At 38.3% G+C, this 17,618-nt stretch overlaps 1 protein-coding gene across 1 annotated transcript in view; it reads left to right on the top strand.

Annotated features, from left to right (window-relative positions):
- The window catches only part of Antxr1 (ANTXR cell adhesion molecule 1), a 225,591-nt gene that overhangs the window by 24,196 nt on the left and 183,777 nt on the right, over nt 1–17,618 (top strand). Inside the window, exons 2-3 of the mRNA XM_047522286.1 lie at nt 3,055–3,126; nt 8,473–8,544. Coding sequence (XP_047378242.1) covers nt 3,055–3,126; nt 8,473–8,544 — 144 coding nt within the window. The remainder of the gene's footprint in view (nt 1–3,054; nt 3,127–8,472; nt 8,545–17,618) is intronic.

Genomic DNA, 17,618 nt, shown 5'->3' on the forward strand with positions numbered 1-17,618 from the left:
CTAGCATGTGTGACAGCAAGGGTCCAGTTCCCAGCATTCTTACCTCCAAAAGTTGAGGTCACTTATAATACTTCTCTCTGACAAACAGTGCAGCAGTCATTATCATTACACAGGATCCTGTACACATTCTTTATTTGCAGCAGAGATGATAAACCTAGAAACAGAGTTGCTGGTCTTAGGAAATGCTTACATTGAACCTCACTTTCCCAAATGGCTCTCCAAAGTGGTTACATCAATTCCCATGTCTAGGGGCTGGGCAGATAGCTCAGTCGGTAGAGTGCTTGCCTTGTAAGCACAAGCCCCTGGGTTCGATCCCCAGCACCTCCCCCCCCCCAAAAAAAAAATCCCCATGTCTACCAGCAATGTAAGAGCATTCCTATTTAGCCTATTTTCTCACCAACACTAAATATTGTCAGACATTTTTGCCAGTCTGAATGATGTAAAGTGGTATTTCACAATTGTTTATGCATTTCTATATTTACTAGAGGAGTTGAATATTTTTCATATACTGATTTACCATCTTTTGTTTTTTATACAAACATCTTTCATTATTTTCTTGTCTTTTAACATGTTTATGATATCTTTTTATCATTCAGAAATTTAGGAACTTCCAGCAATCTATATAATTATTTTATTAAGAAACAATTTTTAATTTCCATTTCTACTTTAAGAATCCCTGCACTGATCTGAGGGCATAAGAATAATCTATAATTCTCACAGATTTAAATTTTTGGTTTTTCCATTAGATATCAAATATATCTAGGGTTACATTTGGTAGGAAATAGCAATCTAACTTTTTTTTTTTTTTTTTAATTTTAAGGAAATCTATTTGTCATAGAATCTTGTGCTAAGGGGGTTATTTTCCCTCAATCTGAATCTCTCTCTTCCTTTATAGCCAGATCACACATAGGTTGAGATTTGGGCTCTATCAGTCAGCTTTCTGTTTCTGTAACAAATATCTGAGAAAATTAGCTTGTAAACAGAAAAGGTTTATTTTGGTTCAGTGTTGGAGGTTTCAGCCCATTGTCAGGACCCCTTCCGTTTGGACCAGTGGTGTGGCAGTGTATCATGGCAGGAGCAAGGAAGCAAAGAAAGAGGAGGATGAGGCCAGAGTCCCACAGTCCTCTTCCAGGGCATGTCCCCAGTGACCTACTATCTCCCACTAGACCCCAACTCTTAAAGGCTCTGCCCTCTCCCAGTAGCACCACGTGGAGGATCAGTCTTCAACACATGGACCTTTGGTGACATTCCAGATCTGAACCACAGCAGGCTTCCTTTGCTATTCCATTCACTCTCGTGTTATGTCCTGTGCCAGGTACACAAGGGTCATTATATGTGATAGGGAAAGCCCTCTCACCTTCTTCTTCTTTTCCAGAATCATCTTGCTTACTTTAGACCTTTAATCTTCATTTCATTTTACAATCAGTTTTTAAGTTTCACAAACTTAAAAAATTTCTTTCAGTTATTTTTCCCTAGAATTGATGTTATAGGTTAACTTGGGGAAAGTGAGACATCCTTAGCGTAGGGAGTCTTTAATTATATGACCATAACTTAGTGGGTCACCTCTTTTTTCAGGTAGGAAAAAAAGTCTATCATTCTGGATCTGAGACAGAGAAAAATCATAGTCCTCATAGCGATCCAGAGCCAATCAAAATGGGAATTCTTAGGAAAGAATGACATAAAATCCACTTTGCCCATATTCCTCTTAAATGTCTATGAAATAGTTTGAGACAGGGAAAACATAGGAACAAATAACTGCGGAAAATAATATTGCAAATGGGTGAGTACAAAAAAGGGATCAAAAACTAGTGGGAAAGGTTTGAAGCAGAGTAGTAGAGCAAAGTCTAAAATCAGCCATTATTAGATAGCAGGCAGAGATTCAGGGCTCAGCTGACACAGACCAGTAAGTGAAAGGAGGAGGCATCTCAGCAACAGGAAGGAGTGGGTTTGAAGAGAAAAATTAATATGAACTCATCGTAGCAGACTGAGTATAAGCACTGTAGGAAACACATAGGAGCCGGGCACGGTTGCGCATGCCTATAATCCCAGGGGCTCCAGAGGCTGAAGCAGGAGGATCACAAGTTCAAAGTCAGCCTCAGCAACTTAGCAAGGCTCTAAGGAACTCAGTGAGACCCTGTCTCTAAAGAAAATAGAAACTAGGGCTGCAGATGTGGCTCAGTGGTCCAGTTTCCCTGAGCTCAATCCCTAGTACCTTAAAAAAAAAAAAAAGAAAAGAAAAAGAAAGAAAGAAAAGAAAACACATAGGAGCTAAATCAAAGTGCTAGGTAATGGTAATAGTGAAATAACTGTCAGATTAAGGAAATAAAGAAGCCCCTTTCCAGATCTAAAATCCTTTGATCCCAAATGTTCTGGAGAAAACAGATTCCCTCTTTTCAGCAAGAGAATTCCTTTTTAATATAATGAAAAGCTGAGTAAGTTTTCTTTTGTTTAAATATGATAACTCGTATTAGATGTCCTTAAACTTTGGACGGTCTGTACCTTCCTGAAAAGACAGATCTCTATCAGTTAATTAATGATTTTTTTGGATTCCTTGCTAATATTTTATTTGAGGATTTCACATCTATATTTACAAATGAAATTGGACTCTTGGAGTTTGTTTATCTTTGTTTTCTCTGTGTTAGTTTCACTTAAAAGAACTGGAACAACGTTTCTTTCCTCATCAGAGAAATAATTTAAATAGCACAAAAATAACCATTTTGTAAAAGTTTGGAACTAACCTGTGAATCTAAGTGGGCCCAATGTTTTTGTGTGGTTGGGTGTTTTTCAGTGTGTGTATGAAAAACACATCAGATTGTGGAGTAGCAGTGGGAACGGTAGAGATGGAGTTGGGAGGGTTCTTGAACAAAAATGTTAAGAACTCTAACAGTAAGTCTAAACAGGCTTTCAAAGAATTTCCAAAGCTACCAAAGTCTCAGGTAGCAAGCTCCATTAATGGGTAAGCCAAATGTGAAATGATAGTATATGAAGAGAAATAGTACGAGGCAAAGACAAATGAATGCCTGAATCAAGCAACGCCTGCTCTTGTCTTCCTAGGTCAGGAAGTGTGCTGCACCATTGGAATGAGATCTACTACTTTGTGGAACAGCTGGCTCATAAATTCATCAGGTGAGATATGCGGTGCATTTGCTTCTCTGGTTTTACTCTCTGCCGTGAGTAAAACCAGTCCGTGTTTGCTGCTGTGCAAACTCCTAACCACTCTGGGGATGCTTTTAGACAAAGGTGAACTCTCCAGTCTTGGACCAGGGACAATTTGTTTTGATCTACACCATTTTTTAGAATAACTATGGCTTAGTGTTTTCAGAAGGAGCCAGATTCAGTTATGAAACCAAAATTTTAATGTTTTTTTCTCTGTTGTTGGATAATATATTCTCATTTTTCCTATACAGTGCTTCATGCAGGAGGAACTGGCACCTTCTAGTGGACTTGTATGTAGGGTGTATCAGGTATAGGATAAGCTACTCATCTCAGTTTGCCCACAGTTTTCCTGTTTTTCCTAGTCAGAGTCTCCCTGGAACACTCCTTAGTCCTGGGTAGGTTGTCAAGGTTGCTCACTCCAGCCACGTGCCCTCTCAGGTCCCATCCTCTGAGCACCCTCCACACCACTTTCCCAGGCAGGTTTGAACATGGTCATGTTAAACATGAGGGGAGTCCTGGAGGTGCTGCTTTCTACTAAGTGTGGCACCCACGAGTCACATTTCACTCTCCCTCCAAGGGATAACACAACTGTGACGGTTCTATGACTGTGCTCAAAGCAAGGCACTGAGGTCTTTGGTGACCTTGGTCTGATCGTTGTAAATTCTTACACGGTTCCACTTCATGCAGTGTGGCCTCCGTTGCTTCTCCCTGATATGCGTGACCCTGGGGTCCTTTGAGTAAGGTTCTTTATCTCAGGACACAGGTTATCCTCTGAGCCTAGTAAATGACAGACACGCCCCTCCCAAATTCAGTTATTCATCCACATGTCCCTAACTGCCTCATTGGAAGGAACGGATTAGGAAGTGGCCTGTCTGCAAATGCCACAAATCGGAAGCTGTGGAAGAAATCATTTAGCCCCAGATGATTGCGGAAAACAAATGCTAAAGGGAGGGAAGGGAGAAAAATACACAGAAAAGACAGAAGCAAACACATGGAAGGGCTGGGGCTATGGCTCAGTGGTAGAGCAACTGCCTCACATGTGAGAGGCACTGGGTTCAATCCTCAGCACCACATGAAAATAAATGAATAAACAAACACATGGAAATATTTGAGAGGAACACTGAGACTTAGATTGAGAAGAACAACTTCCCAATCTATCTTAGGAGGCCTGCAGCAACCTCATCCTGAATAGCTTGGAAAGAACCTGCTGCCTATTGAAGCAAACAATCTAGTAGCTGGACAATTTCAGTTTTCAGAAAAGTCTTTTTGTCATTGAGCCAAAATGTCCTTTTCTGCACTCTCACCCATTGGTCCTTTGGAGTGACATAAAACACATCTGTCTCCAGACATTTGATGGTATGTTCTCTGCCTTGATTTTTTTTTTTTTTTCTCATTTTCTGCTCCCTCTGAAGCAGAGGAGTCCAGTGGGACAGGCTTTGAAGTCAGGCAGATGTGGGTTTGAATCCAAGCTCCATTGTGCAACCATAGCAATTTACTTACCTTGGCTGAACCCTGGTTTCCATACAGACATTCGAAAGAAACCATGTGCAAACTTACTAACCCAGCACCTGGCTTAGAGTGGGCACATGCATCTCTCCTGCAGCCATTTCAGACTCTTTACTATCTTAGAATCAAAAAAAGGGGGAAGGAAGGAGCAACTAATCCATTCCCCCTTGCTTTACAATTGAAGGAACTAAGGACCAGAGTGATTGATGGGGCTTAATTCAGACCATGAGTCACTTTCCTCTGGCTGTCACCTCTGGCCTCCTTGGTTATGGCCCCCTCAAAGTCTGACACTAGACATTACCATCCTGGAAAATCCATGAGGCTGGGACAGTATTTTATTGTCTCCTGGAGCCCGAGTCCCTAGACAGTGCCAGACACAGTAGTACATGCTTAATCAGTATTTTCAAATAAGTGAATGAATGGATGATTTTTATTTATTCATTTTAATAAATAGTCTAAGACGTTGATACTGCAAGGTGAAGATTCAGTCTTTAACAATGACTGATATCAGTGGAAACATCATTGCTAATTTCAGTGGAATCCTTAATAGTTCAAGTCCTTTTATTTATCTGTTTGTCACCTCTCCCATCTTTTTAATAATGATTCTCATTCTGCACTACTTCTTCAAAATGGAAATTCCCAAACTATACCTCATACCCCTCACTCTCAGAAAAGAGCCTCACCTCCTACCTCATTAAGGACCCAGAAGGGAGCAAATGGAATGATGACCTCAAGTTCCAATCTTACTCCTTAAAAGAGGCGTGCATGTCTTTCCCACCAGTGTCCTGAGAGCCAAGCAACCCCCTGTAGCCAACCTCTCCATTTTGGCCCCTTTTGGTACCATTATCTCTAGCCTCCTGTGGGTCTTTGTTTCGCTCTTGTATCTTCTTCTAGTTTTCCCTGGCTCCTTCCCCACAGTCTAGTTAGTTTCTGTTAGACAGAAACTAACATTTCTTGCTTCTTGTCCCCACAAAAAACAATGGCAACAAATCTCCTGATTGTGTGTTTTTGCAGACACAATCTATTTCTTTACTGGTTTCTCATTCATATATCTTTAAAGCCTTGCTGTCACCATATCCTTGCTTCTCACTCATTTCTTATCCCATGCCATCTGATCTTTGTCCCTACCTTCCACATGCTTGCCCTAAGGCCACTAAGGATGTTCTCAAGGACAAATCCAGTGAGCCCCGAGCAGTCCCTAGTCTGCTGGAGAGAGGGGCTTCAACTGATGCTGGCACTCCTCCTGAAACTCTCGCCCCCACTGACTGGCCTCCTTTCATCTCACTGACCCTAGCCAGTCCTTCAGCGTTGGCATTGGTTCTGTTTTGGGTTCATCTCAATTCTCACTGCGGATACTTTCTCTGACCAACTTTGCCTACATCCTAACAGTTTCCTGATAACTCCCAAAGTTTAACTGTCTCCAGCCTAGACTCATGCACCAGTTGTGTCTTGGAGACATTCAAATCCATTCTTTCCAGAGCCAAACTCAATAGTGATGAAGGCAGTATAATAGAGTGGTTAAGAGCCCAAGTTCTAGAATCAGAACTTTCTAGCCCCAGATCCACATTCACACACTGTGGAACCTGGGGAAAATAGCTTGATTTTTCAGGGCCTCCGTTTCCCTTTATGGGAAAGATGAAAAATAATAGTGTCAATCCCATAAAGTTGTTCCAAGCTTCATGAGATCACACGGGCAAATCACGATAGTATGTGGCACGTAGTAAGAACTTGCTGAGATTGCTCATCATTATACTACTACCATCATGATGATTGAATTATCATTTAGAACATGGTGTCCTGTTGCCCCACCACTGTGAGGTGGTAGCGGTTAGCATGGGGTCTTGGGCAGAGAACTGAAATCAGTTTCAAGAGACCAGTATTCAATTCATCAGGTACTACTTAGGCTCCAACCCAGAACTAAACACCAGGCTGAGGGTTTCTAGAGATGTGTCAGATGTATCCTGGAAGCAATAGGAACCATTAGAGTTTTACAGCAGATAGGTGACAAGATCCAATTAGGACAATAATTGGGAGAGAAGTATGAAGAATGAATCGGAGCAAGGGATGATGATAAGCAAGGACTTGGCTAAGAAGCAGCTGCAGTGGTCAGGCGATTGAGGCCAAGGTCCTAACTAAGAAATAGAAAAGACACAGGCTTGAGAAATGTTTTGGAAAGTGGAAACTATGAAGTTTAGTACCAGATCAGGGGTGGGAGGCTATTGTCTAGTGAAGACATAGTCTGATGCGCTTGTGGATGAAGCAGTGGGTCACCCAGAGGGAGCCCACAGGAAGGCACTGCATTGCCGAACTCTGTACAGTCTGGCAGTCCTTCTTGCAGACTGGGAAGCGTGTTTGGTCTTCAGCTGAGAGTTGTTCTGTCTCCCAGAGTATGAATTTTACATTGACGATGCTCCTGAACATCACCATGTAAAAACAATATCAGACACACCGAGACTGAGACAGGAGGATCACAAGTTTGAGGCCAGCCTCAGCAACATAGTGAGGCCCTAAGCAACTTAGTGAAAACCTGTCTCAGCAAAAAAAGGGCCCAGTGACTCAGGAGGCTGAGGCAGGAGGATTGAAAGTTCAAAGCAGCTTCAGCAAAAGCGAGGCCCTAAGCAACTCAGTGAGACCCAGTCTCTAAATAAAATACAAACTAGGGATGGGGATGTGGCTCAGTGGTTGAGTGCCCCTGAGTTCAATTCCCGGTACCCAAAAAGTAAAAATAAAAAGGGCTATGCTAGGTGTCAATCAACAGATGGATGGATAAAGAAAATGTGGTATTATACACAGTGGAGTTTTATTCTGCCATAAAGAAAAATGAAATTGTGTCATTTGCAGGAAAATTGATGGAACTTGGGACCATTATGTTAAGTGAAATAAGTCACACTCAGAAGGTTAAGGGTCATGTATTTTCTCTCATATGCAGAAGCTAGAGAAGAAAAAAAAAGAAAGATGGGGGCAGATCTCATGAAAATCAAAAGGAGATCAGTAGAGAAAAGGGCTCAGGGGATGGGAGGTGGGAAGTGCTGGGAAGTGATGTTGGCTAAATTATGTTGTTATGTTGTGTATTGTGTGCGTATACGAATATGTAACAACGAATCCCATCACTAGTACAGCTGTAATGCACCAATTAAAAATGTGGGAAAAAATAAAAAGGACGGGGGATGTAACTGGGTGTTGAAGTGCCTCTAAGTTCAATCCCCAGTACCAAAAAAATAAATAAATAAAGAGAGAGAGAGAGAGAGAGAGAGAATGAGACATACCAAGTGGAAGAGATAGTCTGCAGCCAGTCAATTCACTCTCTCCTTATAAAATAACCTCCTTGGGAGGCCAAGGAGAAATTAAAAGTTGATGATGTTGCTATTTTTAGATCAAAGGAAGGTCATGGTATGAGATTAATAGCTGGGGGCATCAAACTGCCACAGCCTGAGACAGTCTCTTCATTACAGGACCCATCCGATTACTGTGGAGACACTGTCAGAATTCATCAACCAGAATTTCCCATTCTGTGGACACCTTGCAGACCAGGGGCATGCTTCAGAAAGCCCAGGGCAGTGATGAACTTTAGCTTTCTTTCTCATAATCCATTTACTGAGCAGTGGTGTCCATTCAGAAGTGACCTCCAGAAATACACAGCAGGTCACCTCTTTGGTTTGTGCACAGCTTCAAGACTGCTATTGGCTAAATGCCTGTAGGTCCTCAGCTCTGGCAGACATGATTCAAAGAGGAGACAGGTCAGAAACTTAGATGTTCCCATGTGCCATGATCTTTTCTATCTGCCCTAATGGAATTTCTCTTCCTTTCCAGCCCCCAGCTAAGAATGTCTTTCATTGTCTTCTCCACTAGAGGAACAACCTTAATGAAACTAACAGAGGACAGGTAAGAATTCTTCTCAGCACTGTCATTAGAAAACGCATCATTCCTGAGTAGCCTTGAGATCTGTATTCTAGGGCCTTAGTCTGTCGATCATTTTAATCTAACAGCTCTCTCATTTAACTGAAGCCTTGAACTTTGTATCTGGATCCTTCTCCTACTTTATTCTCTTGTGGTTTTTGATAGAATTTTTTAATGTTGAAATTTTATCAGTGACCAAATCATATTAAGATAAATGTTATGTTTGCTAATTCAGTTTGCTAACTTGGAGCAAAATGTTAGCAAACCAACTTCTTGGGAGACTGTATTTTCTTCAATTTGAATTAGATTTTTCTTTTTTTTGATTAGGTTTTCAGAGATATAATGAGTGTACCCTAAGAGAAGCAAGAGCTTGAAATATTATCATATGTAATTTCCAAGGAAGAGAATGGAAAGGGAGGGATTATGGTAAACTAAAAAGTTAAAAAAAAAAAAATTGAATCAGATAAAGAAAAATGTTCACTTAAAAGGAGTGGTTAGACCTAACTTAAAAAGATATTCTTGGGTTTTACCACATTTTACTTGAAGATGAAGACTAACGACAGCAGGGATATGTCATTTGTTCATAGTTAGGATGATGTATTGGAGAGGAGAGAGAACAATTTTATTACACTAATGACTACACAAGTTTTAAAAAGTGATGAAATCCACATGAGGAGGCATTGTGGGGAACAGGGATGATTGGCAGATTTCTATATGTACATGTTGGGAGAAGGAAAGTATTTTAGTTCATGTTTTGCTACTATGAACAAAATACCTGAGGCTGGGTACTTTATAAAGAAAAGTGGTTTCTTTCGTTCACATTTTTGGAGATTCAAGAACGTGGCACCAGCATCTTCAGCATTGGTGAGGGCCTTCTGTCTATGTCTAACATGACTGATGGCATTGTGGTGGGAGTACATTCAAGAAGGAAAGGTCACATGAAGAGGCGGAAGCCAGAGACAGTTGGGGGCCAGGCGGACTGTTCTGTAACAGCATACTCATGCAGGAACCAACCTGGGTCCACAAGAGCTACTTCAACCTCTTCTGAGGGCATTGTCCCCATTGACCTAATTACCTTCCACTAGATCCAGCTGCCCACATTGCCTGCCGAGGACCGAGCTTCCAGCGTGTGAAACTTTAGAGGACTCAAACCATGTCCAAGTCATGGCAGAAAGTAGAGGGAGGGCAGGAAAACTTCCTGCTATAACATTCTTACAGAAATAAGGACAGAGTAACAGGGCGGAGTCAGGTTTTCTGGCTCGGATCAGGCCAATCTAAGCTAGTTCCCACTTTTCTCCATGCCTTTGTTTCCCATCTACAACCAAGCTATTCTATATTTTATAGATGTTTTCAAATTCTGTTCCTTCTTGGATGCTTGCATGTTAGTGCAATACGCAGAAACCCCATTTTTAAAAGGCTCCGCGTTAGTTCTGGTTTATCTTGCCAGCCTTCTGTTAAATAATCATTAGACCCAAGAAACCTGTGTGGCTTTCCTTTAGAATTGGCCAAGGATTTTGAAAATCTGAATGTCTCTCGCCATCTGCCAGACTCCCAAGCTTACTCAGTGTTTATATGATGCCTTTAGTCTGTATCTTTTATGTAGGGGTGTCTTCTATTCAGAGATTGGGAACTAAACACAGGGAAAACCTGGTTGATCCTGCCAGCAGCCCATGTTTGTCTCAAAGGTAGAGCCATTCATGTTTGTGTGCACCCATCCGGTAGAGTGAATTGTGAATGGCTCATTAAATCAGCTGTCATGGATTGGTTGCCCACTCCTCTCCTACTTGGATAACTGGTAATTCTAAAGCTAATACTTGCTGATGGGTGCTGACCTTCCTTGCAGGGGGATGTCCATGTTTATCAGATCAAAACCCAAATCAGATCTCACCTGTACTTCACATCCGGAGACGTTATCGTGTAGCTTCATGCTGACTATTGTTCCATGTATACACATTTGGCAGGGAGAGACCAAGTTCATGTATCACTTGTAGACACTAGTATGCTACTGCTCACAGCCTCTGGGAAGCTGGGGATCACAGGGGTCAGGGATTTATAAACAACATCAGAATGCCTAGGCTTTCTGATCCATTTTGACTTGTGCTGGTTGAAAATTTTCATCCTCTGAATCTACTTGAAATCTATGGTTTTGTACCTTAAACATGCTACTGCATGTTTCCTGTTCCAAAGAGATGACTGAGTTTAGAATCTCTACTTTGCTGGAAGTAGTATTCAATACAGGCCAAATGTGCATCCAACAATAGACAGGAATGTCTTGTTAAAGACTCTGAGCTTCACTTAGTGACTGCTTGACTTGACCGTGGGTCAGCTGGTAGAACCCAGGGAGGTTCACTTGCACATATCTGACCTTATCAACCTTATCTCTTGAGAGAGGCAAGAGACCTCTCTCAAATCCCTTCTTAGGATACTGTCCAAAAGAATGAGACTATTACTGCTTATGATTTACATGACTTACAGTGCTTAGATGAACACAGAAATCTATACATTTTTCTGCATATTTCATTTGATCTTCACTGTAAGATCACTGTCTTCTCTGGAAGACAGTAAAAGATTCATTTTATCTGTGTAATATTTGAAAAAACTTATGAGTTTTTTTTTAAACTTGTTTAAATACAAGACATGAATTAGCAAAGACTCTCATTTCAACAATAGCAAAAGATTTGGAGTAAGTCAAAAGAAATAATATCTAAGATGTACTTGCATGCAATTTTTGGGATCAAATATGCATAGTGGAAAACTATGGGGAAGTTGAATAGATTGGAAAATGAATGTAATGTGTTAAGATGTAGTGAAGAAACTATAATTAAAATAACCATACCATTTGTGATATCTGTCTAAGCACTTTATGTAACATTTCTTTTTTTCATATTTTGTTTTAGTTGTAGATGGATGCAAAACCTTTATTTTATTTTATTTATGTGGTGCTGAGGATCGAACCCAGGGCCTTATGCATGCTAGGCGAGTGTTCTACCACTCACTGAGCCCCAGCCCCAGTCCTATGTATCGTTTTCTATGAATGGAATAACCAGTTACTCTAATTTCTGATGATAACTGTACTCATTCTAATTATTGTTTTATATATAATGTACTGTTTTTCTCTGCTTTTAAGGTTTCTTTATCTTTAGTTCTCAGCAGTTTGATTAGTATGTGTCTGGGCACGGTTTTTTTTTTTCAAGTTTATCCAACTTTGGCTTGCTGAGCTTCTTGGATCTATAAAATTGTATTTCCCCCCAAATTTGGGAAGTTTGCAGCCATTACTTTTCAAGTATTTCTTCTGTACCAATCATTTTCTCCCCTCTTCCTCAATCTCCAATGACTCAAGTGATAGCCTTTAGATTTTGTTCCACATGGCCCTGAAATTCTGTTCACTTCTTTTTTTCAATTTTTCTGCCTGTTCATCACGTGATATTGGGTAATTTCTGATGATCAATCTTCAAGTTCACTGACTCCTTCCTCTGTCATCTTCTCTCAACTGTCGAGCCTATCAACTTAATTTTTTGTTACAGATATATTGTTTTTCAGTTCCAAATTTTCCATTTGGTTCTGTTTGATGGTTTTATTTCTCTGCTAGGAAATTTCAATCTTTCTCTTCATTTCAAGTGTGTTTCCTATGACCTCATGGAAGATAGTTTTAAAGTCTGTGTTATAATCCCATCATCTTATATTTTCTCTTGAGGAATTATCATTTCTCTTGAGAGTTGATCATGTTTTTTTAGGTGTTTTGTCTGTTGAGTAATTTTTGAGTATAACCCAAAATTTTTGAATTTTATGTTGTTTAGTTGGGGATCGTATTCAAATCCTCTGGAAAATGTTGATTTTTTTTTTTCTTCAGTACACAATCATACTGGTTAGGTTCAGACCACAAATTCTATCTCTTCTATGGCTGCTGGTTTCAATGTCAGCTCAATTTTCAAAGCCTTTACTGAACTCTTGGATGTGTCCAGAGTCTAAAATTGCACATGTGCCACTAGGGTTGATCCTGGGACTTATACAACTTCATATACAGAATTGGGGGATCCCTTCTCCAACTTAAAGATCACCCCCCACACACGCTATCTGACCCATTTTGAGAATGGGACCCATCCTCAAATTCTCTAGTAAGAAAGACATGATTTCTGTTGGAGTCTTGACCACCTGTATCAATGCCATACAGCTCTCCACTGGGGCTCCCCTAGGCAAAGACAGGAATGGAAAAGACAAAGATAAAGAGTTTCCCCATAGAAGGGACTCTTTCCCAGGAATTCCCAGAAATGTGGGGATTTTCTTGACCTAAAAAGGTGTCATCTCAGCCACTGCCATGTGACTAAGACCCCTGCTTCAGGTTAAGGCCGTAAGGGAAGAGAGGTAAGCAATCTGGAACTCCCTTTGTGTGGGCCAGGTTTTAATGCTCTTCCCCAGTCCACCAGCTGTGCATACTTTTTGAACTCTTTACATGTTGGTTGCTTTTTATTTTAACCAATGGTTTTTGGGTAATCAGTCAGAGAAACAGGCAGTAGCAAGCATATTGTGGTTTTGACTGCTATTACTTCAGTTTTATGGATAAGAACACTGAGGTTCAATGAATTTAGATACCTTGCTGAGATGAAATAACTAGTAAATGGCAGAACGAGAATTCTAATTTCTGGATTCTAAGTGGGGTCCAACTCATGCACTCTGATTCATATCATGTTGCACTTCCAAGATGTTTTAGCTTCCTCAGTTTAAACGATTGACGAGTGGCCACAAAATTTGCAGGTCATTTCATTAGCATAAGAGTATATAATGTTGATGTATGTAGAATGAAATGGTATAGGGTTAACTTCCTCATGTGATTCCCAGAAAACTGCAAGAAGAGTCTTATTTCTGACATTAACAGAAACACTTCAAATATTTCATCATTTGGAAGTGAGAACATGTCAAGGAAGTCCAACAATTTATTTAAAAGAAATCAGAAATAAGGGGTAATACTGGGGAATAATATTGACCAAATTATATTGTTATATCGTGAGTAAGTGCAAATATGTAATCACGAGTCTCACCATTATGTATAATTATAATGCATGAATAAAAATATGGGCAAAAAATCCAGAATGGGGGGCTGGGGAGATAGCTCAGTTGGTAGAGTGCTTGCCTTGTAAGCACAAGGCCCTGGGTTCGATCCCCAGCACCCAAAAAAAAAAAAAAAAAAAAAATCCAGAATGGATTTCCAACTTAATCAAATGTATTTTGTCATCTATTAACATGGTTGTAATTTTTTCTTTTACCTACTGGAGCAGTGAAATTCTTTAGAGAGATTTTTAAATATTGGATTATTCTTATATTTCTGGTTGTATGTAGTTATGATATATTCTTTTCATATATATCTGAATCCTATTTTCCATATATTATTCAGAAATTTTATAGACCTATTCCTAATTGTGATTGGGCTGCTATTGTCCTTTTTAGGAGTATCTTAAGGTATTCTTAATTTTTTTTTTCATTTAAATCATTACTTTTTCCAAAATTTATTTATTTTGTAAGACACAAGTCCAACATCCAACTTTTTCCCCCAACTGATGTGTCAATTTTTCCAACACCATTGTGGGATTTTTTTTTTTTTTTTACCAACCATTTTATTAAAAAGTTAAACTCTTTGAGAGATTTAAGTCCATTGGTGGATTTTCTATTCTGTTGCTATTCTATTCTTTTTCTGGTTCGCTACTCAGACCACATTGTTTTAATTAGTTTTAACATCTGGAGGACCAGTTCCTTCTCATTTCTAATATTGGGCAAAAATCTCCTTGGTCTTTAGTGGATTTTTCCAACCATGTGCATTTTAAATACTTTTTTATGTTCCAAAATATCCTTGGGATTTTTATTTGAATTGTATGAAAAGTACAGATTAATCTCAGCCACAATGACTCTGCATTTTTATTATACTATGCTTATTTTCTTACTTAAGGACATATCACTTTCTCCTTTGTGTCCTTCCGTAAGGTTTTGTTCTTAAGGTCGATTTCTTACAATGGTTGTAAACTTTATTCCCAGGCATTTTAAAGTTTTGCTTCCATTGTGAATGAAATATTTTTCTGTTTTATTGTCTGAATTGTTCACTAGCGCAGTGAACTTAGAGTTTGTGGTTCATGGGCTTCTATTGAATTCTATACAATGATTTACAGAAATATGCATGTCAGCAGGTTTTCTATGGAGAGAGGATGTGGTTTGTATCAGAAGCAGCCTGTGACTCCAACAAAAGCTTAAGAAATCCCAGAAGAAGCTTAAGAAATACTGGGGGAAATGATTGGTTTTGTAGATGTGTTTCTTATCCCACTGTTTCAATAAAACATTTTATTAATTCTGATTCTTATCCTAATTATCTAATGATTTATTTCTAAAATTTATTCATTACTTGTTTTGTGTATTTTTAAGAATGCTATGATTTATTATTTTATTCTTTTGCTATTATTAATTCCTTCCTTGTGCTCCTTATGTGTCATCTTTTCCTGGTTTCTTGAGATAGAATTTGATTCATTCTATTCTATTCTTTCTTAATAATCAAAGCTATATATTACTATAAATCATACTTTAGATCTGATCATGGTTGTTGAACCTCCCATGTTCTCACATATCCTGGCTTCGTTGTTGTTAATTTCTTTATAATTTTCTCCTTGATTTATAATTTATAATTTTCTCCTTGATTTAGAATGATTTAGGAAGGTGTTTCACCAATTTCACATGATTTTTGGTTATTCTTTTCTCAATTTATAGAGTCATTGAATTTATTCAGAGAATGTGGTTTAGGTTATTTTAGTTTTTTAAATTTTTTAGTTTTTATTGATAAACTATTAAATGACCAAATTTTATCTATCATCCAAAGATGTTAGAAAATATTTATACCCTGATGAATACAAAGTTTCATATAATAAATATCTTAGTTAAATTTTTCAGATATATTTTTGTTTATGTGATCTGTGAAGGCAAACATTTTAAATTTTGCCATCATGACTATTTCATTTGAATTTCCAACATAGTGCTTTTATTATTTATACCATATTATTTAGCTCATTTGCATCTTTATTTTTGGAGTGCATTTTAATGCATGTAAAATAGTCTTTTGTCATCTTTCATTTTTTATTTTATATTTTTGTCCAAAATTCATAATATTAAATTTAAATGTTGTTTGTATTTTTCTGATATATATTGGCCTATTCATTTTTTCGTCCCTCTTTGCTAGTTTGTCTAATTTTCAACTAACTTAAAAAGTATAATTTATTTTCATTCTTATAATGATTGTTTTGCCTTTGTAAATTGCAAAATTAAATATCTTTAGATTCTTCTTGCTGACTCTTTTAGAGAAATGTTTGCATTATATTTTGTAAGCATATCAAAAATTATTATTTAAACTTGTAAGATTCATTGATTTCATTCAATATATATGAACCACACACACACTTCTTCCTTTACAGTACTTGAAGTTTTTTATTATTGTCTTAATTTTTCAGTTTGCAGAGTCTTTTTTAAAGTAAGACTTTCCTGAAAGTATGTGAATATTACAGTTTCTGTGTCCCTATTCGTCTGAGAATTTCTGTTTACTCACCTCCAGGTAAATTTTTAATTAAATATAAAATTCTCATATCTTGATGACCATTTTTCTAAGTTTCCTAAAGACAGAGACCCATTAACAGCTTTGCTTGTAGCAGAGAAATGAGAGGTGCCAGTTTAATACTTTTCTTCTTCATTGGTAGCTTTATTTCTTCAGTTTCTCATCTTGGATGCTTGTAGAGCTTTTTTCTTTGTCTTGGATATTTTTAAAAAATGTCTACAGAATATATCTAAGAATGAGACCTTCTGTTAATTTTGTACAGTACGTAAGCCATTCTACCCAGACGCCTAAATTTCTTCAGCTTAAAACGTCTTGCTTCTCTTATTTATCATTACTGTTCTTCTGTTCATTAGATTTTTTAATCTAACCAAACATCTCTTATATTCTAATTTTTAATCTATCTTTTTTTTTAAGTTCTGGAGATGTAGTTCTTACTGGTTCTCTAATTTACTAATTCAGATTGTTTCTTTTCTTGGAATACTTGACTTTTCACCACTTTGCGTTTTCAATTGACACATATTGTTCATCTCTGTGAATACTTTCTTCCTCCTTATTTTTCTCTGTGTGTGTGACCTTGCTCTTATTTTAATGATGGACTGTCTTCATCATACATTTGAATTAGAATTTGTTCGGCTCCCTCTGTTTCTCACATGAGTTTATTTCAGAGAGATATTTTCTCAAATTCCTAAAGTTAGTCCTCCTTTGTCCAGCACTGAGACTTTTCTGAAAAAAGGAACCAACTGGGCTTTTTAGTTCCAGGACTTAAGATGGCTTCTGTTAGATACTATGTAAGTTCATTGTTGAAAATGTTAAGATCTCAAGGGAAAGAAAATGGGTACATTTAGAGGTAGTGTCATTTTTTCTTAGAGACCCAGCAGTCTTTCCAACGTAAAGAAGTTGGAACCCAAAGGAAGATGGTCAGGTACAGGTGTTGGATCCCTGTGAAGAACTCTCCCTGTCTCACCACCGGCTCCTCTTCTCAGGACCTGGACTCCGGGGGAGGGGGGGGGGGTCCTTCCCTCACTCTGATCTCAGCAGCTCTGTTCCTGCAGTGAGTGCGACTCCTCTGCCTATTTACCAGCAGGGAAAACACATTTTCTTGATTGCACTAGTTTTATCTACAGCAATTTGGAAAGAGAAGTGAGTTAAAAAGATCATTATCTTTGACTGGAAATATCCATTTCTTCCAAACTTTGCAAAATTAAAAAACAAAGCTTAACAGAACAACCAAGTGTCAAAGAATTACTTTATTTTACCCAACCCACTGACCTCACTTTACCGCTGAGGAAAAGGATTCCCAGAGAGATTAAGTTATTTGCCCAAATTCATTCATATACTCAGAGGCAGCTCAGGTTTTTGTTTTATTTACAAAATTAAAATTATTATATCCAGTGACTTTTCCATCATTTTCCATAGCCTACCTGGTACACATTGCTTCTATGTATAGGTATATGTATATGCACATACATATACATAGTTA

This window comes from Sciurus carolinensis, chromosome 13 (assembly GCF_902686445.1).
Source record: "Sciurus carolinensis chromosome 13, mSciCar1.2, whole genome shotgun sequence".
Classification (NCBI taxonomy): Eukaryota; Metazoa; Chordata; class Mammalia; order Rodentia; family Sciuridae; genus Sciurus; species Sciurus carolinensis.